This window comes from Prionailurus viverrinus, chromosome A1 (genome assembly GCF_022837055.1).
Source record: "Prionailurus viverrinus isolate Anna chromosome A1, UM_Priviv_1.0, whole genome shotgun sequence".
NCBI classification, from domain to species: domain Eukaryota; kingdom Metazoa; phylum Chordata; class Mammalia; order Carnivora; family Felidae; genus Prionailurus; species Prionailurus viverrinus.
In genome coordinates, this window is record NC_062561.1 from 115,016,495 (window position 1) to 115,042,039 (window position 25,545).

The window sequence follows — 25,545 nt, forward strand, 5'->3', positions numbered from 1 at the left end:
AATAACATAGTGCACAATGCTGTCATCATTTTAAATGACTCAATCAAAATGATAAACCTAGTGATAAAATAGCTTCTGACAGTCTCAGTGAAAGTCAATGACTTTATTACCATTAAATCTTATTCCAGTTACTCATTTATAAATTTTCTGATAGCTGGAACTTAAGGTTCCATCTTTAAGAGATGTGTCTGCGAGGTGCCTGCATGGCTCAGTCAGTTAAGCCTCCAACTCTTGGTTTCAGCTCAGCTCATGATTTCACAGTTCATGTGTTGAAGGCCCACATCAAGTTCTAGGCTAGCAGTGTGGAGCCTGCTTGGGATTCTCTCTCTTCCTCTCTCTCTGCCCCTCCCCTACTCATGCTCTCTCTCTCTCTCTCTCTCTCTCTCTCAAAATAAACTTATTAAAAAATAAAGACTTGTCTGCAATTCAACTAATACACTGAACAGAGAACCCTATTACTTTAAAAATAAAAAAATGGCTCTAGAGTCATAAAAAGGACTCAAAACAAAACTCTTTTAACACATCAGTTTCATTACGTATTTAATGGATGCAAAATGCCAATTAGGTGACTCAATATAAATATTTGAAAATATTCCTACAAAAAAAAAATCAAAGAAATGGATTCAGAAATTCAAAACAAAACAGTAGTATTTGGGCGGGGGGAATAAAGTTACCCTTTGAAAAAATGGGACATTAAGGACAATGTATTTTGAAATCTGTTTTTTGGGGCGCGTGGGTGGCGCAGTCGGTTAAGCGTCCGACTTCAGCCAGGTCACAATCTCGCGGTCTGTGAGTTCGAGCCCCACGTCAGGCTCTGGGCTGATGGCTCAGAGCCTGGAGCCTGTTTCTGATTCTGTGTCTCCCTCTCTCTCTGCCCTTCCCCCGTTCATGCTCTGTCTCTCTCTGTCCCAAAAATAAATAAACGTTGAAAAAAAAAGAAATCTGTTTTTTGATCCAGGTGGCACATTAAAATAACAGAATTAAAGTAGTGACCTTCAGACATAAATCAGAGGTACTCACTAATTTAGGCTCAAAGGTGTTTAAACAATTTTTTAAAGATGGATAAAAACACTCAAAAGAAAATCTTCCTTCTCTGACTACATATGGCTTAAGAATACAAACACATTATAAAACATCCAGCTATGACAGCGATAGGCATTAAACAGTTATGTCTTAACACCAATGAATTTCTCTAGAAGACCCAATTCAAAAAATTAAAGAGATTCCACAATACAAAGAAAAGCCAAAACATAATTTTAAATTTCAAGAAATGTGTAATATTATACACCAACTTTATAAACTTTCCCATATAATGAAACACGTCACTCCATTACATACACTGAATACCATTTGGCTCTAGGAACAGAATTATTTCCTCACTGCTTGGTTCTTCTTACCTTTCTGCCTACCTCTATGTCTATTTTTCCTTCTTATTCCATTCCAGCTAAGCCCTACTATTAGTCACCACCAAAAACCTAACCCAACAAATACAAATCAACGCTTTTTTATTTGGCTTGGAATCCTGATATTCAATTTGGTATTTTATTTCCTCCAGGCAGAAGTCCAAGAACAAGCTTTAAGTATATTCCAAACCTGGAATCAAAGTTGTCTTCTGGTTTTTGCTAGCAAGTTCTATCAAACCAGGGGCAAACAGGGGCGCCTGGGTGGCTCAGTCGGTTGAGCGTCCGACTTCAGCTCAGGTCATGATCTCGCGGTCCACGAGTTCGAGCCCCGCGTCAGGCTCTGGGCTGATGGCTCGGAGCCTGGAGCCTGCTTCTGATTCTGTGTCTCCCTCTCTCTGTCCCTCCCCCTTTCATGCTCTGTCTCTCTCTGTCTCAAAAATAAAAAAATAAAAAAAACAAAACAAACAAAAAATAACCAGGGACAAACATCCAATATTAACATCACCACTAAGGAATGGCACTATTAGTGGATGTTATGCCACACAATATCACTTCATATATATTTTTCTTCTTTCCCAACCCTCTTATTCCTTGTTCTTTTCTCCTGCCCTTCCTCCTTCTCCTTCTCACCCTGTATCTTAAGCTTCCTAAGACTAATCATAAAAAGTAAATAGTACTACACGTTATCTAAAAAGTTGCCATTCCCTTGACTAGACCATATAGATACAAAGAATGTATGTTCCCAAATGGGAACATAAGAAATTGATCTCAGAACTACTATAATTACTGTCTACATGTCAAGATTTCTATAAGGTAAAAATATCCTGAAATTAATGGCAAATGATTGATTGGTAAGAATCAAATTATACTACCTTGAGAAAGCTGCATCAAGTGAATATGCAAACTGCCAGGAATAACAGGTTCAGGAAGTTCTTGAAGGAAAAATCTAAGAAGACTAATAGCTGAGGGAACATCTGCTTCCTTAACCAAATCCACCTCTTCTCCGCTGTCGTATCTCTGTCGAAGCCACTCCACTGTCTCAGCATTTCCATTGACTTGAAAAAGTCCTTGCTGCTCCAGACCTCCTACATTAGTTCAAGGCAAAAATTAAATAAGATTCAACTTCAAGTACTTGGCCATATATATTCATTTTCCAATCAATTTAAAATATTCATACTTCTCAAAGCCCTTCTTGGCTCTCCGGTTGGGCTGAACACCTTCAAATAACAAATCTAGAAACATACTATCTCTGTCCTAAGGGATAATCTATTTTATCCACCCCCGGCCCATTAAAAATATTACTATCACCACCCCACTAAAAAATGCTCTATGCTGGGCATTTCTAAGTGTATGACTTTAAATAAGAAATTAACATTTTTCCTTACTAAATTTTGGACTTTTCATACTGGAGAAGGAAGGAAGGAAGGAAGGAAGGAAGGAAGGAAGGAAGGAAAGAAAGAAAGAAAGAAAGAAAGAAAGAAAGAAAGAAAGAAAGAAATCAATCCAAGGTCAAAAGGTGTAAGTTGGGTTTATTAAAACAAAGGCTAGCCCTAAAGGTAAGGAAATGTATACCATGTTCCTCGATATAGTCCACAACGTGGCGGACTATGAACGGAACCTCATTGTCTGGATGTCCTCCCTGCTGCAGCTCATCAAGTGGAATTCCAAATATTTTGTTAGCAAGAACAGAGTTGCAGTTACTCAAGGAAGGGGAGGAGCTCTTCCTCATATCTTTTTTGCAGCCAGAAATCAAAGCTGTCTTTTCTGCCAAATGAAAGATTAAAAATAAATAAATAAATAAATAAATAAATAAATAAATAAATAAATAAATAAATAAAGACAGACAGACAGACTAACAATCAACAGGTGACAATATGACTAAAATAATTACAGAAAAATGCTTTATACCAGAATGTGTTTTCATCATTACATATGTTCCAGCTTTCAGGCCCACAGAACATTCTACAAATAAAGTTCAATATAATCATCCAAACATTTTCTCCATTAAATATAGTTAGTTTTGAATACTGCCTTTAGTGTTCGTGTATTTATCAAATAATGGCAAATTTGTCATTAAACTTAGCAAAGGACATTAATGTCCCAAAGACAAATTAAGGAGCAAACATGGCTCCAACAGGGCCTTTACTGAGCAGGCTTATTGACACAGGTGAAAAACCAAACCCAATCATTTCTGGACTGTGCTACATGAACCCCGTCTAACCCCTTAATTTGTTAGCATCCAAAACAGGAGAGAATCACTTTTTATAAATTGATGGTTTAAAAATAACTTTTTAAAAATGATAGGCTAGTAAGAACAAGATTAACCAGTTTTTATTTCTACATGACAGAGCAGCCATAATGTTTTTATAAATGAAGGAAAATTTTCAGTTCTAGACATCAACTTTCAAATGAGAATGTTCTTTCATCAAACTTGCTGTTTCATTAATTATTTCAAAGAAAAATTTCCACAGCCAGTCTAGTTCAGAAGAAATAAGTTGTCTTAACTTTGTAGTAACTGTGATCAGTAAAGCAGTGAGAGAAAACAATGTTTCTAATAGATGAAGCATCAGAGAACAAGTAATCCCAAGAAAAATTGTTTTCTAAAATAAAACATTCATTACTTTATGTGGGCAGTAAGTATTTTCAAAAGAAAGAAAAACTTTTTTCAAAAGTTGATAATGAACAAAATGACACCAACTGTGTTTTTTTTCATAACCCCAAAGAAACAATTCCTTTCTCACACAAGAGAGCAAAAAAATAAATAAAACTACTCAATATTCTAAAGTTTGCAAAAACAACTTCTATACACATTACATAATAGCTGTACCCAGTAGATCAAGAGAGTATCACAATGTGACTAGGACACAATCTATTCAACTTACAGAAACAATAGAGGTTAACTTAGGCGCCACAAAATGCCATAAATGTATACAACTTCAGACAAAGAAGATCCATTCTTCAACATATCTGGTGCCAGCTAATAACTACCAAACCTCAAGTTAATAACCAAATAGCAGCAACAGGAGATAAACCCCCAAATTTCTGTGTATTTATACAGCATGGGAATACCGTTTTGAAAACTTACCTTTGAGTACTTAAACACCTAAGTTTAAAAAATGGCTTCTGTACCAGCTACCCTCACTGAGCAAGCATTCTTTTGTCATTTATGGCTGTTTGAGATTATGGCAGAAGATCAGCCTGTAGTTCCTCATTGAAGAAACACAGAACTCGATCAGTACTTCAGCAGTTAATCTAGAAGAAAAAAAAAATTCTTTTTATTTCCCAAACCAACTTTAACTGTGAGAAGTGACTAGAATAAACACTGAAGTCCTTTTAGGAGGATACCTACACTTAAAACCATTCTTCTGCCTGAAAATTTGCCTGTGACCTAGTTAGAGGCAAAAATCTTGCACAAGGTTTCAAATTATGATGGCTAACCTGGACAAGAATCTTTTTGCTAAAAACAAAAGAAAACTGCAAAGGAGAATCTTTAACAGTACAGATCTTCAGAGATTACACCATTCAAATAATCCATTTTTCTCAATGGATCTTGCATTTGAGCACATATACACACACCCCACCCACGTCCATTGTGTCCCCTTATACTCAGAATAAAACACAGAAACATTTTTAGCTCAAAGAACTGAAGACTCTAAGCTCAGAATAGCACTCATGTACTTTATTCTTTTTTTTTTTTTTTTTTGTACACAGCAAATATTTTGTTAGCAAGAATGTAGTTGTCTGACCTTTCTGGTTTGGAGAGATAACAGCGTATGTTGGAAAAGAGCAGTTAACAGAACCAGAAAGGCTGACATTCAAAATATTAACTACACCATCCTATAGATGTGACCCTGAAAAACTTCCATGTCTCCATGTCTCTAATCTTAGATTTCCTTATGTAAAAGTAATACCTACATAGCTGTTAAGTTTAACTGAGATAATATATCAGGTAGCAGAGAGATAACCAGTTTTCTCTCTTCACATTAAATGTTAAAAAACCAGCAAACAGGCTGGAGAGAGGAAATCTGTTTGGCAATGCATTTAATATTTGGTCTCATTTATCAATTGTTTCATCACCCTCTGGGAATTCTAACAATCTATTTAAAAATTAGTAAGTTCAGCAGCAAACTACACTGCAGCACTCTGCTCAAAAGAGTCCAAGTCAGGGCCACCTGGCTGGCTCAGTCCGTGGAGCATGCAACTCTTAATTAATTTCAGGGTCATGAGTTTGATCCCCACATTGGGTGGGCACAGACCCTACTTAATAAATAAATAAAATTTTTTAAAAAGAGAGAGAGCACTCAGGTCAGCACAACAGTATTATCATTCACTGTGATTTTCAAAAATGTCTTATTAGTAACATATACCTCCAAGAGGAACATTAAAAATGGAGCGGAAGGAAAACCACATTCCCACAACAAATCTTTAGTAGATGATTACTTCCCAAACATCCTGCAATGCCTGCTAAAACATGTAGCGTATTCATCTGAAAAACAACTTCAAAGTTAAGTTATAGAAGACCTTTTAGAGAGGTTAACTTCAGGGATAAAATGTTTAATAAACTCACATTAAAAGTCAGGTTTCAGGTTAATACCTTCAAGTCATAAAGAAAAACAGGACTTGCCTGAGGTACAATAAAACACTCATTAGAAGAGTCTTGTCAGAAGCAAGTTCTATGTTATCACTAAGATGGGTACTCAGTGTTTCTGTGTCTTAATGAAACCAGGAACCAACACATTGCAAAAGCATTTAGAGTGGAGAGTAGCCCAAAATAACATTTCTGCAACCTGTGAAGTAGTTTTTGACATTATTTAATCCTGTTCCCCACCACTTCTCAGAGTTTAAATCATGTGAATATTCCCTTCCTATCTGTAGTGGGTTCAACAGCATTCCCCAAAAATCTCATGTCTACCCAGAACCTCAGAATGTGAACTTATTTGGAAATAGGGTCTTTGCGTATGTAATTAGTTGAGGATCTCAAAATGAAATTACCCTGGATTTAGGGTGAGTCCTAAATCCAATGATTGGTGTCTTTATAAGCAGAAGACAGGACAGATAGACACACAGTGAGGGGAAGAAGGCTGTGTGAAGAAACAGGAAGAAATTGGGAGTTCTGCGGTCACAAGACAAGAAACACCAGGAGTCATCAAAAGCTAGAAGAGACAATGGATGATTCCTCCCTAGAACCTTCAGAGGGCCTGCCTACACCCTCATTTTAGCCTTTTGGCCTCCAGATCTGGGAGAAAAAAAAAATAGGTTGTTTTAGAGTTACCCTGTTTATAGTAATTTGTCACGTAACCTCTAGAAAATTGATGTGATATCTAAACTACAAATTCCAGGGGAGCCTGGGTGGCTCAGTCAGTTGTGGGTCTGACTTTGGCTCAGGTCATGGTCTCACAGTTCAAGAGTTCGAGCCCCACATGTTGGGCTCTGTGCTGACAGCTCGGAGCCTGGAGCCTGCTTCAGATTCGGTGTCTTCCTCTCACTCTGCCCCTCCCCAGCCTGCACCCTGCACTCAGTCTCTTACTCTAAAATAAATAAACATTAAATTTTTTAATTTAAACTACAAATTCCAATTCTCAAAGAAAATAGCATCAGACACCATAGAAAAATGTCCCAAAGAGATCTGATGAAATGTCTTAGCAGACAGAATCCATAAAATACAAAAGCATTTAATCAATAAAAGGCTTGACACAAGGGAATACAATGTGTAGACTTTCAAAATAACCAAAGATTTCCAGAAGTATAATTTTATTATAAATCAAATCAGCAAAAACATTTTAAGAATCTTTTTCGTTTTAAGATTTTTTTTTTAAGTACAATATACTCCTGAATGTGGGACTGGAACTCAATCAAGAGTCACATGCTCTATGGACTTAGCCAGCCAGCATACCTAAAACAGCAAAATCATTTTAAATACAAATGACAGTTGCCTAGAATAGTGATACTGACAACAAATAAGAAATCATTTTGAATTCTGTATCATGAGACACAGTTATAAAAATAACACAATACCAATTTTCAATAAAAGTGGGTGATAGGTACATTCAGGAACATGTACCTTCATAGAGCAGCTATCAACTTGAGTTCTGCTACTCAAGCTATTTCTGCATTCCATTCAGGTCCATTTACATATACATATACATAATAGGAACAGACAGCAAAGAATCTCTTAAGTTTTAAATACCCAATAAAATTAGTAAGGAGGGGCTTTTAAAAAAGAACACCAGAGCTCCTGAGTGGCTCAGTTACTTAAGCGTCCAACTTCGGCTCAAGTCATGATCTCACAGTTTGTCGGTTCAAGCCCCGCATCAAGCTCTGGGCTGACAGCCCAGAGCCTGAAGCCTGCTTCAGATTCTGTGTCTCCCTCTCTCTCTGCCGCTCCCCCACTCACACTCTGTCTCTGTCTCTCTCTCTCTCAAAAATAAATAAATGTTAAAAAGTAAAATAAAATAAAAAAGGAAGAATACCAACATCAACACTACAGATATTGCAACAACGTGGATGGAACTACAATGTATTCTGCTAAGTGAAATAAGTCAGTCAGAGAAAAATAAATAAATGATTTCACCCATATGCGGAATTTAAGAAACAAAACAGATGATGGGGTGTGCCTGGGTGGCTCAGTTGGTTAAGAGTCCAACTTGGGATCAGGTTCTGATCTCGTAGTTCCCAAGTCTGGGACCCACATCAGGCTCTGTTCTGTGCTGACAGCTCAGAGCCTGGAGCCTACTTCAGATTCTGTGTCTCCCTCTCTCTCTGCCCCTGCCCCACTTGCACTGTCTGTCTCTCTCTCTCTCTCTCAAAAATAATAAACATTAAAAAAAAATTTTTTAAAGGAAACAAAACAGATGAACATAGGGGAAGGGAAGGAAAAATAAGATAAAAACAGAAGGAGGCAAACCTTAAGAGACTCTAAAATACAGAGAACAAACTGAGGGTTGCTGGAGGGGTGTTGGGTGGGGGGATAGGCTAAATGGGTCATGGGCATTAAGAATGGCACTTACTGGAATGAGCAGTGGGTGTTATATGTAAGTGATGAATCACTACATTCTACTCCTGAAAAAAAAAAATACTATGGACAAATAACAACAGAGAGTATTAACTGAGCTCTTATAATAACTCAGGAACTATTTTAAGGGCTTTAAATGTATTAATTCATTTATCCTTACAACAATCCTATGGATGCAGATACTTTCATTATATCCATTTCAGTGATGAGAAAACCAAAAAACACTGAGAACTTTCTGGGGTAATGTAAATGTTCTAAGTCATGACTGTGGTAGTGGTAGTTACATGCTTAATACACATGTCAAACTTACTGAACTGGACATTTAAATGGGTGAATGCTATTGTATATAAAATGTTATCACATAAAATTATACTTCAATGAAAACAAAAAAATTAAAAAAGAAACCATACAAAGACATAACAGCACTTTAATAAGTTAATACCAAACTATTTTCATTATAGAGTGTGACATTTTTAAAATATACTTCTCCATACAAAAAAAAAGAAAAATAAAATATCTCTTTTAGCCACATTTCAAGAACCTACCCTACTTAGCCCCAGGTATGCTATCCAGCACATTTAGAAATTACTAATTTTTCTGTATAGTATAAAAAAAATTAAAGCTCGACTGAAGACTAAGTCTTGTCAAAGCAAACAATTTTAAAAAACACTGTAATACTAATAATAAAGTTTTATCATTTTGCAAATAAGCAACCTGTGGTTAAAAGTGGCATCCGCCAAGATAAACTGTCATTTTCATGTGGAAAAACTTCTACCTTCAAAATGAATAGAAAGGAACAAAAAACCCCACTTTTGCCCCAAATGGTTTTGACAAAACAGGATACAATTCACACAGAAAAATTTGAAAGAGCTACCTCAATAATTGCTAATGCCAAAAAGAAAAAAAAAAAAAATCCCTATCACTAGTTTACAAAGAGAAAAAAGCCAACAGGGAACTGGACCTCAATAAAGATAGTAAACTTGGGGAACAGAGATTTGAGTCTGTAGACAGTTACAGAGTCTAAGTCAATGAACCAAATAAATGTACCCCTGCTCCATACATTCAGCTTTTCACATTAGCAAGCTCTAAACAGTTCACGAAGCAAAGGAAAAGGCACCTCTTTCATTCAAACTGAACAAAGATGGTACTATGAAGGTTCCCAATATGCTAAATCAGTGGTTCCTTCCTGGTCTGAAAACTAGCAAGGTATTAATATGCCTGAAATCTTTAACAGTGCACCGAACAAACAGAAAGGCTGAAAAGCCTCATGTCTCAAAAGCACATAAAGCTATCAGTCGTATGTTCATAGATGCTATTTTGATCAGGAAAAACATCAAGTCAATTAAATCTATTAGTAAATTCACTGACCATGCCATAAGTAATTTATTATAGTATAAAACAGAATTCAAGTGCTCGCTTCGGCAGCACATACACTAAAATTGGGATGATACAGAGAAGATTATTAGCATGGCCCCTGTGCAAGGATGACACACAAATTCGTGAAGCGTTCCATATTTTTTTTCCAAAGTGGTTTTGCCAATTTGTAGTCTCACCATCTGCATGTAAGTGTTCCTCTGGTTCTACATCCTTGTCAGTACCTGGTGGTATTGGTTTCATGGAACATTTTAGTGACCATGTAGCAACTGATCTTATGTATGAACAGTGGTTTATGTAACCCAATCACTATTATATATAGGTTATCATCTTTTACTATTTTAAATTAAACAACACTATGATGAACATAATTCTAGCCAAATCTTTGTACTTATCCTTATTTCCTCAAACCAAATTCCTGGAAATAAAATTGTTATATCAAAGATTAAAAAGAAAAAAAAATTAAAATTAAATTAAAATAAAACAGAATTCAAGACTAGAAATTTTTTTTTAATTAGAGAGCTATAATACTGGGTGCCTGGGTGGCTCAGTTGGTTAAGCGTCTGACTCTGGATTTCGGCTCAGGTAATGATCTCACAGTTCATGAGTTCAAGTCCCACAAGGGCCCTGCACTGGTAGTAAGGAGCCTGCTTCTGATATTCTCTCTCTCTCTCTCTCTCTCTCTCTCTCTCTCTCTGCCACTTCTCAGTTTTCTCTCTCAAAATAAATAAATAAACTTAAAAAAAAGAGAGAGAGAGAGCTGTAATACCCAAAAGTTTAGCAACTTCTTTACCTTAGAAAACAGAAAAAGGGGCACCTGGGTGGCTCAGTCAGTTAAGCATCCAACTCTTGATTTCAGCTCAGGTCATGATCTCAGTTTTCTGAGAAGGCGCCCCACCTCAGGCTCTGCACTAACAATGCACAGCCTACTTGGGATTCTCTTTCTCCCTCTCTCTCTGTTCCTCCCCCACCTTGTGCTGTCTCTCAAAATAAATAAATAAACTTTAAAAAAAAAAAAAAAAAAAAAAGAAGAGCATGAAGGACTTCTTGTAACAATTTTTATTCCTATGCCTGAGGTCTTGCTCATCTGAGTGCACTTTAACATACTACTTGAGGGTACAATCCTCCCTGGTGATTCTACAAAATTACAATGAACAATGGAATCAAGTCATTTTGTAAGACTACAGTTGCCAAATTGTGATACTAGATATAGCACATGTATTTCAAAGACTAAGACCCACTAAATGTAAACTATTTTTCCTTGAAACAGCTCATTATTCCTCTCTTATTTAGGCAAAAACTGCAAAGAGATAAGCTATTGGTAAACATCCTGGATCATTTTGGGAAACTCTCAAAAGGGTTTCATGGCCAAAGTCAATTATTTTATCACCTCCAACCATGATTTCAAGCTATTCAAATCAAAGTAATAAAGCCAGAGGGAGATGAAATCCCCTGTAACTAAATCCTCTCACCTACTGCCCTCACTAATCTCCTCAAAATTAAAATCTAACCCAAATCCCCCACAACCTGCACAAAATTCCTCAATTGTCTTCAACTACCTGAAATCCTGGCCTCCAAATTTTTCAAATGTTCACTTATTTTTGAGAGAAAGAGAGGGAGACAGAGTATCCTAAGCAGGCTCCACACTGTCAACACAGAGCCCAATTCGGGGCACGAACCCACAAAAAAGTGAGACTGTGACCTGAGCCAACATCAAGAGTCAGACGCTTAACCGAATGAACCATCCAGGTGCCCCCTGGACTCCAAATTTTTTGATCAGGAAAAAAATTATGGATCCACTCCTCATTTTTATATTGTATGCATATTACTAAAGTAGAGTAGTAAAAAATATACAAGTATGTTATATGCATAATCCTCATATAGAAAAATAACTTTTAAGATTAAAAAATATACAAAAACATAAATTTTACTACTACTGCGCCACACACACACACACACACACACACACACACACACACACACAACTTTAATAGGTCATCTTGCCCATCCAAAGTGCAAGGATCTCATAACTCAACCAAAAATCAAACCGATTAAAAAATGGGCAGAAGACCTGAATAGCCATTTTTCTAAAGAAGGCATATTGATGGCCAACAGACATGAAAAGATGTCAGGTAGCATCGCTCTAATCAGTGAAATGTAAATCAAAACCACAATGAGGTATCATCTCACACTTGTCAAAATGGTAAGTTATCAAAAAGAAGTAGCAAGTGTTGTCAAGTGTTTAGAGAAAAGGGAACCCTCTTGCACTGCTGGTAGGAAAGTAAAGTGGCACAATCAATATGGGAAACAGCACGGAGGTTCCTCAAAAAATTAAAAACAGAAATACCATACAATCCAGTAATCTCACTTATGAGAAAATGAAAACATTATTCCCAAAAAATACATGTACTCCAATGCTTACTGCAGCACTATACACAGTACCAAGATAAGGAAGCAACCTAACTGCACATTTATGAATGGATGGATAAAAAATATGCAGTATCTATAATGAAATATTACTCAGCCATGAAAAAGATGATATTGCCATTTGCAACAACACAGATGGACCTAGAAGATATTAAACTAAGTGATTTAAGTCAGAGAAAAAGACAAGTACCACACAATTCACGGCAGCTGGGTGGCTCAGTCAGTTGAGCGTCTGACTTCAGCTCAGGCCATGATCTCACGTTTGTGAGTTCAGGCCCCCGCCGCGTTGGGCTCTGTGCTGACAGTTCAGAACCTGGAGCCTGCTTCAGATTCTGTGTCTCCCTCTCTCTCTCTGCCCCTCCCCCATTCACACTCTGTCTTTCTTCCTCTCAAAAATAAACATTACAAAAAAAATTTTTTTTAAAGTACCACACAATTTCACTTGCATGTGGAATTTAAAAACAAGCAAACAAACAAAAGCCAGAAACAGGCTCATAAATACATAGAATAAACTAGTAGTTGCCAGAGGGTAGTAAGGTGGGGAGATGAGCAAAATCGTTTAATGGAATTAAGAGGCACAAAATTCCAATTATAAAGTCAGAGATGACAAGTACACAACAGCGAATACAATCAATAATAATGTAATAACTTTTTGGTGACAGAGGGTAACTATACTTAACTGCTGCGAGCAGTTCATAATGTATATAAATGTCAAATCACTATATTGAACACCTGGAACTAATACAGGATTATATGTCAGCCATACTTACATTAAAAAAAAAAAAAAAAAGCGCCAGTACCTCACTTCTGAGACCAAGTGACCTACAGCACTGTTTCTCTAACATCATCTCAGAGAGGGAGGGGCTTGCTCAATATACATAGTGCAAAGCCACAACCCCAATCCAGCATCCTTGAGAGCGTGGTCTGGGCCTCTGTATGTTTAATAAACTCTTCCGGTGATTATAACGCATAGAAAGATTTAAGAACCTCTGGCATACAAGTTAAACCCTAAACTCCACTGCATAACCTACATACAAGTACTTCAACTACCAGTAAAATCTCCCTTCCTGCCACTCTTCCACCTCACTCTACTATCCAGCAATACTTAAATTTACTTGAAGTTCACAGTCCATACCTCTCAGGCTTTGCACATATCATTTTCTGTGCTTAGAGTCCTAACAATACCATAACCAACCACCACCTTGTTCACCAAACTTCTGTTCTTTGAGTCCAACTCCCATTTCCTCTCAAACACTGCCTGATTTTCTGAAGCAGACAGTTCTCCTTTGCTCCTAGTGTACCCTTTTTAGCAACTGTCCCATAAAATTTAAAAGTATATCTCTTCAATAGAGAGGATGAGTGAAGGTAGGAAGCCTGTCATTTCATCTTTGTAACACTAAAGGCCTCACCCAAAGACTGACACAGAATGTAGTTTTTCAAATATATGTTGCATAAAGACATAAACAATGCTGTCTATTCAAAATTAGCAAGAAGGAACATCTCCTTAAGTAATTAAAAACTAAGAAAACATCAAAAATGGCTGTCATATCTATTTTCCTCAATAACAACAACCAAAGATAACCAAATCAAGAAGGGAAACCAACTATTACTTATGGAGTATCTAAAGCACTTTACAAGTTATTTCTCATACCTAGAATAATGTTATGAAGCAGACACTATTACCCTTTTACATATATAAAAGCTGAAAGCACTGTGAGCCTCAAGTCACTCAGCTACTAACCTCAAAATTTGTAAATCGTAATGCTAAAATACGCTGCTGGATCTAACTGCACTTTCTAATGAAACTTACTTAAGTCTTAACAAACCAGAACATTAAAATGAGCATTATTGGGGGTGCCTGGCTGGTTCAGTCAGTAGAGCATGTGACTCCTGATCTCGGGGTTGTAAGTTCGAGCCCCACACTGGGAGCAGAGATTACTTTAAAAATAAAATAAGAGGGGTGCCTGGGTGGCGCAGTCGGTTAAGCGTCCGACTTCAGCCAGGTCACGATCTCGCGGTCTGTGAGTTTGAGCCCCGCGTCAGGCTCTGGGCTGATGGCTCGGAGCCTGGAGCCTGGAGCCTGTTTCCGATTCTGTGTCTCCCTCTCTCTCTGCCCCTCCCCCGTTCATGCTCTGTCTCTCTCTGTCCCCAAAATAAATAAATGTTGAAAAAAAAATTAAAAATAAAAATAAAATAAGATTAAAAAATAGGGGCACCTGGGTGGCTCAGTCAGTTAAGCGTCCCAACTCTTGATTTCCACTCAGGTCATAATCTCACAGTTTGTCAGTTCAAGCCCAGGGTCAGGCTCTGCAGTGACAGCACAAAGGCTACTTGGGATTCTCTGTCTCCTTTTCTTCAGTCCCTTCCCTGCTTGTGCATGAACACAGTCTCAAAAATAATTTATTTTAAATAAAAATAAAACAAGCACTATTAAAAAGGCAAAAGACTACTTTCACATTTACTTGGAAAGCCACCACAATTCTGATTCAAAAAACCAAGGTACCTGGAGTTAGTCTCAAAGATTAGGTGAAAAAACTTCCCCAAAGGATAACCTCTTGAGCTATCTGTAAGTGAGAACTAGAGTTCTACATTGTTCAACATCAATGCATGAGAAACAGCAAAGTGTGGTACAGGGATGTCTAATCCTGCTTATGAAAGTATGAGGAAAGGTGGCACTTGAAATGCTTGTCTGATTAAAAGGTAAGCCTGTAATGTACTAGAAGATGGCTCCCAATGGGTTCCCTTTTCGTACATGCACTCCAGTTTCCCTGGTCCACTAACGTAGCATCATTTTCCACTAAATCAAAGTGCCTAACAGTTAAATTAACTCTTCACACTAAGTATCAGCACAAAGAGTGGCCCTTTTTTTAAAACAGCACTACAATTTAAAAGGTGATCGGGCGCCTGGGTGGCTCAGTTGGATAAACGTCCAATGCTGGCTCAGGGCAAGAACTTACAGTTCACAAGTTTAAGCCCCAAGTCGGGTTCTGTGCTGACAGCTCAGAGCCAGGAGCCTGCTTCACATTGTGTCTCCTTCTCTCTCTGCCCCTCCCCCCCCTCAAAAATACATATTAAAAAATAAAAGGTGACACAAAATATCTGAGAAAGCATACACGCATAACAGCAACTACATATTCTAGCCAGTTAAATATGTGCACATAATCTCAATTTTGATAACTTTTGACTCAAGACTCCTCCCTTCTAGTAACCTTTAACCTCTTTTCTACTGAAAACATGTACACGTAGCACCTACCAAACTAATGAGCAAGGTTTAAAGAAGACTAGCTTATCGTTTCTTATTGCACATTAACACAAAACTATAACACTTCATTTTTTTTCATGTACGGGGTATTATAGGCAATTCCACAACGTGTTTTAACAAAATGGGTCCCTTGAAATCAGAACATTTCTCTTTTTGCACAAACTTGTGTAAAAACTGCTCTGGCAGGGGGAATAAAACTACCACATGAACAAAAAAAACACTTAATAAACTTATTTTTTATGTGTCTTCCTCACTAGATTATAAAATTTGAGAGCAAAAGATATGACTTCATCTTTGTTTTCCCAGTTGTAAACACCAAACAAAAGCAGAACTCCAATATCTGAACAGATGCTATCATTTCTGGTGTACTTTCCAGTTCACTATCCAAATGAATCCTCAAATTCAAGATCTTGAGAAAAGCAGACAGATCATCATTCCCTCTCTCAGAAGAAACAAACAAAAAATCTCAGAAAGCTGAAGAAACTGGTTCAAAGTCACTGAACTAATGACTAGAAACCTAAGACTGCTTTTTTGTGTGTGTTTATTTTTGAGAGAGCACAAGCAGGGGAGGGGCAGAGAGAGAGAGAGAGAGAGAGAGAGAGAGGGAGAGACAGACACACACACAGAATCCAAAGCAGGATCCAGGCTCTGAGCTGTCAGCACAGAGCCTGACATCAGGCTCAAACCCACGAGCTGTGACATCATGACCTGAGCCCAAGTCGGACACTTAATAAACGACTGAGTTAACCCAGGTGCCCCTTAAGACTGCTACCTTTTAAGTGGATGCTTTCAGGAAACAATGACCACAATCATCACTGAAAATTTTGTTTAAAATTTCACCGAAATGTATGAAGACATACAGAAAGTAATTTACAAAAAACTTGAGTACTTTGTACATGCTTTTCATGTAAAAATTCTCTCATCTTATCTGATTCGAAATTTGAGTTTCTTCTGGTGTCCCTAGTGGCTTTGTCAGTTGAGTGTCTGACTCTTGATTACAGCTCACAACATGATCCGAGTCATGGGATAGAGCCCCGAGTGGGCTCCATGCTGAACACGGAGCTTCCTTGGAATTCCCTCTCTCTCACTCTGCCCCTTCCCCACTCGAACATGTGCACACATGCTCTCTCTCTCTCTCTCAAATAAATTTAAAAATTAAAAAAAAGTAAATAAATAATAAATTTTGGTTTCTTTCCCTTTCCAAGTTTTTTTTTTTTTTTTTAAAGATTTTACTTTTGGGGTGACTGGGTGGCTCAGTCAATTGAGCGTCTGACTTCTAGTTTCTGCTCAGGTCGTGATCTCACAATTAGTGAGTTCGAGCCCTGTGACAAGGCTCTAAGCTAAGGGCACAGAGCCTGCTTGAGATTATCTCTCTCCTCCCTCTCTCTGCCCCTCCCCTACTCGCTTGCTCTCTCTCTCTCTCTCTCTCTCTCTCTCTCTCTCAAAAATAAATAAGGTTTAAAAAAATAAAAATAATAAATTATTTTTTTAAAGTCATCTCTACACCCAACATGGGGTTCAAAGTTTGAAGTCCCAAGATGAAGAGTCACATGCTCTACTGAGTCAGCCAGGAGCCCCTGCCTTTCCAAATTTTAAATTCACTGTGACTAGTGGTTTTTTTCCAAATGCGGACCACAAAGTTCCTGTCCCACCAACCTCCATCCCCCACTTCCTCCCCCAACAATTAAGCAGCTACCATGTAAAACAACGAGTGGTTTTCACACTAATGGACACTGAACCAAAGAAAATGAAAACACTAATTCAAAAATATATGTGCACCCCTATGTTTAGTGCCACATTATTTACAACAGGACAGACCTGAAACAGGACAGATATGAAACAGGATCTGAACAGGATCCTGAACATATCTGAACAGATATGAAAACAACTCAAGTATCCCAGGAATGGATAAAGATGTGGTATAAACACACATATACACACACAATGGAGTATTGCTTACACATTAAAAAAAAAAAATTTTACTCAGGCATAAAAAAAAGAACATGATCTTGCCATTTGCCACAACATGGATGGACCCACAGGATATTATGCTAAAAGAAAGAAGTCAGAGAAAGACAAATACCATATGACTTAACTTACATTCATATAGTTCTAGAATAAACAATAACAGACTCATAATTACAGAGAACTGGCAGCTGTAAGGGGCAACTCTGCCAGGGATGGGCAATATAGGCGAAGGGGATTAAGAGGTATAAACTTCTAGTTATAAAATAAGTCACAGAGATGAAAAATAAAGCACAGAAAATATATCAATGATATTGTAATAACACTGTGACAAATGGTGACCACACAAGGTGGTGAGCACTGAATAATGTATAGAATTGCTGAGTCACTGTGATATACACCTGAAATTAACATAACATTAAATATCAACTACAGCACTAAAAACAAATTTTTTTAGTTTTCAGTTTTTACTTTTTTCTCCAAATGTATGGAACAGCAGCTTGATAAACAAAAGCAAAAATAAATATTTTAAGAACAAGTAAAAAGCTCAACATTTCTGTTTTTCTATTCCTAAAAAGGGCAATAATAAACTCAACAGACATCTCTCTGAAAATTGTTTAAAAATCAAAGACATAAGAATTATCATACATCATATACATTAGGAAAAGAAAACATACTAGAGCTAGCTAATAACCTGACAGAAAAGACTGAAGTATTTCCCTCTAGCATAATCCAGTAAATTTCATTAAATTATCTAATCAACCCAGTGCATTTTCCTCAAGCTAAGACTTTTTACACATTCTGGTTCATCCACCTAAAATATCCCCCCCCCCCTTCATCCTACTCATCTTCAGCTCTCACTCAACTCCCATTCTTGGAGGGGCTTTCTCCAACCCACTCATCTAATGATCTCTCCCTGTGAAATTGTCTCAAGACATATCATTCCTTGGCTCCAAAGCATTCATTTTATTATACACTCCTTTCTGTGTTTAATGTCTATTTCTTCCAAGAGAGTATAAGCTCCTTCAAGTCTGCTGGTAGGTTGTTTTTTTAAAAAAACAGCTTTATTAAGGTATAATTTACATACCATAGAATTCACTCTTTTCAAGTATACAATGATGTCTATCTAATAAATTTACCAAGTTATGCAACCATCACCAAGTGATTGCTTGTTAACTCTGGCATTTAGAAGAAGATAAATATCTGTGAAAGAATAAATCAATCTGATAATGAGTTACTCTTGTAATCCCATTACTACTAGTATGCATTCAATGTACCACATGATTTGATGGTAAATTTACCTTTTTACATTCCATTTCAAATATCCTTCAGTCATGTCTTCTATAAGGCTCTCAAACTGAACCTACTCACCTATTAGCCTACTGTCTGACTTGGGGAACAGTGACTCATACAGGTCAAGTTTATGTGTACATACTACAATTCCTTTTCCCTGTCAACTAATACCCTCCTCTGCCCCTAGCCATTTTAATAAAACACTTAACAAAATAAAGGGAAGCTTAGGAGAAGTAATCTTACTCAGTGGGGAAGACAGCATTTATTTAATGGATATACTTTTGTAATATCAAAGTGATGGGAAAAAGTTCTTGGTACTGACATACAACTGGTTGAGTTCTAAATATATCTTACTAGACACGTAGCCAGAGGCAAGGGAAACAAAAGCAAAACTGAACTATTGGGACTTCAAGATAAAAAGCTTCTGCACAGGGAAGAAAACAATCAACAAAACTAAAAGGCAGCCTATGGACCGGAAGAAGATATTTGCAAATGACATAGCTGATAAAGGGTTAATACCCAAAATCTATAAGAACTTATCAAAACTCAACACCCAAAAAACAAATAACGCAGTTAAGAAACATGAACAGACAAGAACAGACATTTTTCCAAAGAAGACATTCAGATTCAGATGGCTGATGGACACATGAAAAAATGCTCAACATCACTCACCATCAGGGAAATAGATAACAAAACTACAATGAGATACCACCTCAAACTTGTCAGAATGGCAAAAAGTAACACAGGAAACAAGAGATCTTGGCAAGGATGGGGAGAAAGGGGAACCCTCTTACACTGTTAATGGAAATGCAAACAGGTGCAGCCACCTTGATAAATGGTATGGAGGTTCCCCAAAAATTAAAAATAGAACTACCCTATGATCCAGCAATTACCCTACAAAGAATACAAAAAGACAGATTCAAGGGGAGCCTGGGTGGCTCAGTAGGTTAAGCATCTGACTTCACCTCAGGTCATGATGTCACAGTTCATGAGCTGGAGCCCCACATCAGGCTCTCTACTGTCAGCGCACAGCCCGCTTTGGATCCTTGGTCTCCTTCTCTCTCTGCCCCTCCCCTACTTGCTCACGTGTGCTCTCTAAAATAAACATCAAAAATAAAATAGATCCAAAGGGGTACATGCACCTCAATGTTTACAGCAGCATTATCAACAATAGCTAAACTATGGCAAGAACCCTAATGTCCATCAACTGATGAATGGTAAAGAAGATGTGGCATACACATACGATGGAATACTACTCAGCCATCAAAAAGAATGAAATCTTGCCATTTGCAATGATGTTGATGGAACTAGAGTGTATTATGCTAAGCAAAATAAATCAAAGAACGACAAATACCATGATTTCACTCATATATGGAATTTAAAGAAACAAAACAAATAAACTTATGGGAAGGAGAAAAAAGAGAGAACAAACAGGATTGATGGAGGTGGTTGGGGGATGGGCTAAATGGGGGATGGCTACTATGGAGAGCACTTCTTATGATGAGCACTGGTTGCTTTATGTAAGTGATGAATCACTAAATTCTACTCCAGAAACCAAAATCACACTATACATTAACTACCTAGAATTTAAATAAAAATTTGAAAATAAAAAATATAGTGATCTAACATATAAATGGAAATATTTTTCAGATATAATCAGTCCCTCCACTGTTTATCCATGTATAAAACAGAAATTTCCGTGCCTAGGTGGTGCCTAGGTGGCTCAGTCAGTCGAATGTCCGACTCTTGATTTCAGCTCAGGTCATGATCCCAGGGTTGTGGGACCGAACCATGTCGGGTTCCACACTGAGCATGGAGTCTGCTTAAGATTTTCTCTCTCCTTCTGCCTCTTCCTGGAGCTGGCACACTCTCTCTCTCAAATTAAAATATATATATATATATATATATTTTTTTTTTTTTTTTTTTTTTTTTTTTTTTTTTTTCAGGGCACCTGAGTGGATCAGTCAGTTAAGCATCTGGATTTTGGCTCAGGTCATGACCTCACCGTTTCAGTGTCAGGCTCTGTGTTAACAGTGTGGAGCCTGCTTGGGATTATCTCTCTCCCTCTGCCCCTCCCCTGCTCACGCTGTCTCAAAAGAAAAATAAATAAAAAATAAAAGTAAAAACAAATAAACAAAACAAAAAAATCCAAAAATGACCAGAGGATGTGAAGACATTTATCTAAAGAAGATATATAAATGAAAAGATGCTTAACATCTTTATCTCTTGAGAAAATAAAAATCAAAAACACAGCTCACAACACAAAACACAAAAACACAGCTCAAAAACACAGTGAAATATCAGCTCACTCCTATTAAGAGGGCAATTATCAAACAAACAAACAAACAAACAAACAGGAAAGTAACAACTACTGGAGAGGATGTGGAGAAAACTTAACAGTTGTACATGGCTAACAGGAATGAAAAATGGTGCAACAGCCCTGGAAAACAGTTTGTATGTTTCTCCAAAAAGTTAAACATAGAATTACCACATAACCCAGCAAGTCCACTGCTAGGTACCTACCCAAAAGAATCAAAGGCAGGGACTCAAACAAACACTTGTACACCAATATTCACAGTAGCATTATTCACAAAAGTTAATACAAGTATTAAAAAAGAGACAACAGGGGGTGCCTGGCTAGCTCAGTCAGTAGAACATAGGACTCTTGATCTTGAGACCGTGAGTTCAAGCCTCACATTGGGCATGGAGCCTACGTGTAAAAAAAAAAAAAAAAAAAAAAAAGATAACAGGTCCAAAACTGAGTCACCTGGGCTAAGCCTACATCACCAAACCAAGAGATAGTATCTACCTACCCACCTAACTGCTTCCCCAAGAATGTAATCTTAACTAGTCGGTCTGGAATTTCCTGGTCAGCGCTAGTGAGGTAATGTGCCTGATAGACTCAGGCTGCCTACCAAAGTATGGTAAACTGCCTGAAACAACCCACTCTTTGCTAGAACTTCCTTGTCCTGCCTCCTTTGGCTTTAAAAGCCTTCCATTTTGCACAGCTCCTCAGAGCTCCTTTCAGTCTGCTAGATGGGATGCTGCCTGATTCATGAATAGTTGAATAAAACCCATAAGACTGTTAAAATTTACTCAATTGAATTTTGGTTTTTTTTAACAGGTAGAAACAATCCAAATGTCCATCGACAGATAAATAAAATGTTCTATACACATACAATGGAATTCAGCCTTAAAAAGGAAGTAAATTCTGATACAAGCTATAACATAGATGAAACTTGAAAACATGCTACATAAAATAAGCCAAACACAAAAGGACAAATGCTATGTGATTTCACCTACATGAGCTACCTAGAACAGGCAAACTTACAGAAACAGAATATAGAATAAAGGTTACCAAGGGCTGGGCAGGGGAGAAAATGGGGAATTACTGTCTACAGAGTTGCTATCGGGGATAATAAAAAAAAGTTCTCAAAATACACAGCGGTGATGGTGGCACAACATTGTAAATATACTTAATGCCATAAGTTGTACACTTAAAAAATGGTTAAAATCATAAATTGTTATGTATATTTACAATTTTTCCCCCAAGTATAGCTACAGTAATTTATACTATTATATTCCCCAATATTAAAGTTAGTGTAAAATGAAGAGGAAGCCATGTAGATGGAGGTTATCCATAAGTGATAATAAAAGAAGCTGTCATTGTACTGGTGAGGGAAAATTGACAAGTCATAATGCATTCATTTCAGTCATTTTCTGTCCTAAAAACAATCACATTCTAACACTGTAAAATTTACTTAGTGAAGAATTTTGTGACACTGTGATACGCCTTTCTACACCTAAGGATTTAAGCACACTGTGTCAAAAATCCCTACCTGGTGACACAACTGGAGAAAATACTGCCCTAATTTTAAAGGCAGCATAGATTAATAAAGAAGGGGCTCGTAATGGACATACAAATAGTGACCATTCAATTTCATCAACAAGTAATTAATAAATGCACAGTACCTGTGAGAAACCCAGGCCAACAAGTACCGCTACTATACTTGCAAAAAGCAAAATTGAAGACCTAGCCTTACATTAACCCAGAAAGTCATTAATTCAAACTACCATTTAATGTCTGCCTTTCAACGTTTATTTATTTTGGGACAGAGAGAGACAGAGCATGAACGGGGGAGGGGCAGAGAGAGAGGGAGACACAGAATCTGAAACAGGCTCCAGGCTCTGAGCCATCAGCCCAGAGCCTGACGCGGGGCTCGAACTCACGGACCGCGAGATCGTGACCTGGCTGAAGTCGGACGCTTAACCGACTGCGCCACCCAGGCGCCCCTAATGTCTGCCTTTAAAGGTAAGTGCATTTCAGTCATTTAATGTCCACAGTGTACATTATTGTGGATCGGGTTATCATTTTTAGATTATCAGCTCCTTGAAAGGAAGGTAAACGCCCAACTTGAGGTACTGCTCTCAATGATTAGAAGGCACAATGCGGAACCTAATGAAATTCTGCAACGACCGTTCTAAAAGTCAGTTTGATTTTTAATTGATTACAAATAAAAGTTTACTAATTTCTCAAGTGTGCCAATAGATTCAATTTCCTATATAACCTTATCTCGGAAACCAGTCGCCCCATATGAAACTTAACGCTGTGCCCCCTCTGGTCTGCATATTCAGAGTGCATTCTAGACAAGTCCCCAGTGTACCAACAGCCCAATTTTGGCTATATTCTGTGAGCGATTTAAGGAAGTCAGCAACCACTCATCTCACGTGATCTTAAAAAGGGAGGGGGGGTAGTTTAGCCCAGATTAAACCACACTTTTTTTTTCTTTGCATTGACTTCACAGAACAGCATCAAGGAAGTGGCAGGGAAGTGGCGCAGTCTGGTGCACAGAGAAGGCTAGCAAACGCGTAGGTTGCTGTGCCTTGGAGTTTGGGGAAGCTAGGAGGTAGGAAGGCACACCCGCTCACGCGCATTGCAGCGACTGAAAAATCGAAGACTGCCACACCCCCCCACCCCCCCGCAAGCAGCCCGGGCAAGGCTTCATCTCTTCAAGCTCGAGCAGAAAGGGGGCCCGCTCTACGTACTAGCCCATCTTCAGGGCACCTCTCCCAGCCTGGGCACCCCAACAAGCAACGCCCTTGAGCACCGCGCGGGTGGTACTATGCGCTGGGGGGCGCAGAGGGGGGAGGGCCGCGGCCCTGGGCGACCCGCGCATGCGCAGATAATGGTACCCGTCCGTTCACCTACCGTTGGAACCGCGACGCCCCGTCCCCCGGCCGCGGCCGCTTCTCCAGGACCTGCGGCGACGGCAATAGAGCGAGAACTGAGTCCCCGGGTGGCTCCGCGGCCGGCGAGCCTCCTCCTGTGGCGGCCGCTGGCGGGACGCTGAAGCGACGGCTGCGGCGCGGGGCCAGCCCGGTAAGCGACCCCCGGATGCCCCCGGCGGTGGCGGCGGCGAAGACGTGGAAGAGGGGGCAGGAGCGGTGACTGAAGCAGTGGCTGAGGCGCAGACCCTCCCTAACGGCGAGCGGGAGGAGAGCGGAGGGCGGAGGGCGGGCGGGGGACGGACCGGACGTGACGTGCGTGGGAGGGGGCGGGGCGGGCCCGCTTACAGAGGCCGGGCGAGCGCGCCTCGATTGGGGGTTCCCCAAAGCTTCTGGCCACAGCCCGGGAGTCTGCGTGCTCTGGAGTTAACCTCCTCCCGCCCCAAACTTGGGCCCCTGAGTTAGGGTGCGAGAAGCCGGGCGCGGGCCTGAGGGAGGTATTTGGGGTCCTCAGTTTGAGGAGGTTGGAAAGAAGATAGAAGAAAAAACTGGAAGACCGACGTTTCCCCTGGTCTCTGCAGAGGGGGCCATGCCTTCCTGCAGAAGACTAGAAAAACCCAGGTGCCCTTATCCAGGTGAGGAGCACGGAGACCTTAACAGAAAACCGCCAAGCAGGCCGAAGCAGTGACTCAACGTTCCCATTCCCAGCTTTGGGGGTCAGATCCGGAACCCTGCCCACCCGCCACCCTTCCTCTTCACTTAAGGACATGCCCCAGACTCCAGAGAGAACATATATGCCTCTGGTGCTGAAACCATCGGGGAATATGAAAGTTAATAGGCTACATGTTCACAGAGAGTTTGCTACACTAAACCAGTTTCAAAGGCAGAGTTGCAAGGAGGCATAAAGAATGAGGCGCCCTATGAGTCTAGGGAGTCGGTACTTCTCGCATAGCCACCCAGACCGACCCTGCAGCTCCCACGAGCTCACAAAGGTGTGAATATTCAGCCAATCTCTTCTTTGCTTTAGTGTGTTAAATAAAGGCTTTGGCATCTTCCATTGAGTAAAACGCAATGTTCTGCTTTTGTACCCCTGGATGACGGATAAAGCCACACCTGCAAAAAGAAGTCTGGTTTTCTGTAAAAATACAAATGACCACAATTCGGTTGTCTCCTGCTTGCCTGAGGTGCAAGTTAGTAACCCAGAAAATGTAAAACAAGAAGCCTCATAGAACTTGCAACAAATTTTTTTTAAAAAAGAAAAAAAAGTCACCGTGTGAGATGATCTGTAAATGTGTTACAGAGGCCAGAGTAGCTCCCAGATTTCATCAGTGAAATAAGTCATCTGTACCTTCAGTGTCACATGCTTAGTTGATGCTGTCATAAAGGAAGGGTGGGGTCCATAAAGAATCTAGAACCAGCAGAATCTGAATAAGAATGTATTGTGGGCTTCCACTCTGTCCAGGAGAGAGGCTACTGATTCTAATGACCAGGATCAATACCTATTATCAGGACAGGTAAAAATTCAATTCAAATTCAATCCCTCACTCAGTAAATACCCACTGAATGCTTACTGTGTCTAGTCT

At 39.0% G+C, this 25,545-nt stretch overlaps 1 protein-coding gene and 1 non-coding gene across 9 annotated transcripts in view; one reads left to right on the forward strand and one right to left on the reverse strand.

The window, feature by feature from the left end:
- FAM13B (family with sequence similarity 13 member B) overlaps positions 1-25,249 on the reverse strand; it is a 91,574-nt gene extending 66,325 nt beyond the window's left edge. For 7 of the 8 annotated variants that reach the window (XM_047850622.1, XM_047850612.1, XM_047850603.1 and 4 more), the window contains exons 1-4: positions 23,946-24,081; positions 4,489-4,655; positions 2,976-3,167; positions 2,276-2,488 (exon numbers count right to left, since the gene is read on the reverse strand). In XM_047850622.1, the coding sequence (XP_047706578.1) occupies positions 2,276-2,488; positions 2,976-3,132 (370 nt within the window). In that variant the 5' untranslated portion in view covers positions 3,133-3,167; positions 4,489-4,655; positions 23,946-24,081. Of the gene's footprint in view, positions 1-2,275; positions 2,489-2,975; positions 3,168-4,488; positions 4,656-23,945; positions 24,082-25,232 lie in introns of those variants that run through there. The other variant, XM_047850575.1, reaches the window with a different exon arrangement.
- LOC125146967 (U6 spliceosomal RNA) lies at positions 9,825-9,934 on the forward strand. The gene has a single exon (XR_007144945.1). It is a non-coding gene; the product is annotated as a U6 spliceosomal RNA (small nuclear RNA).
- Positions 25,250-25,545: the final 296 nt, after the last annotated feature.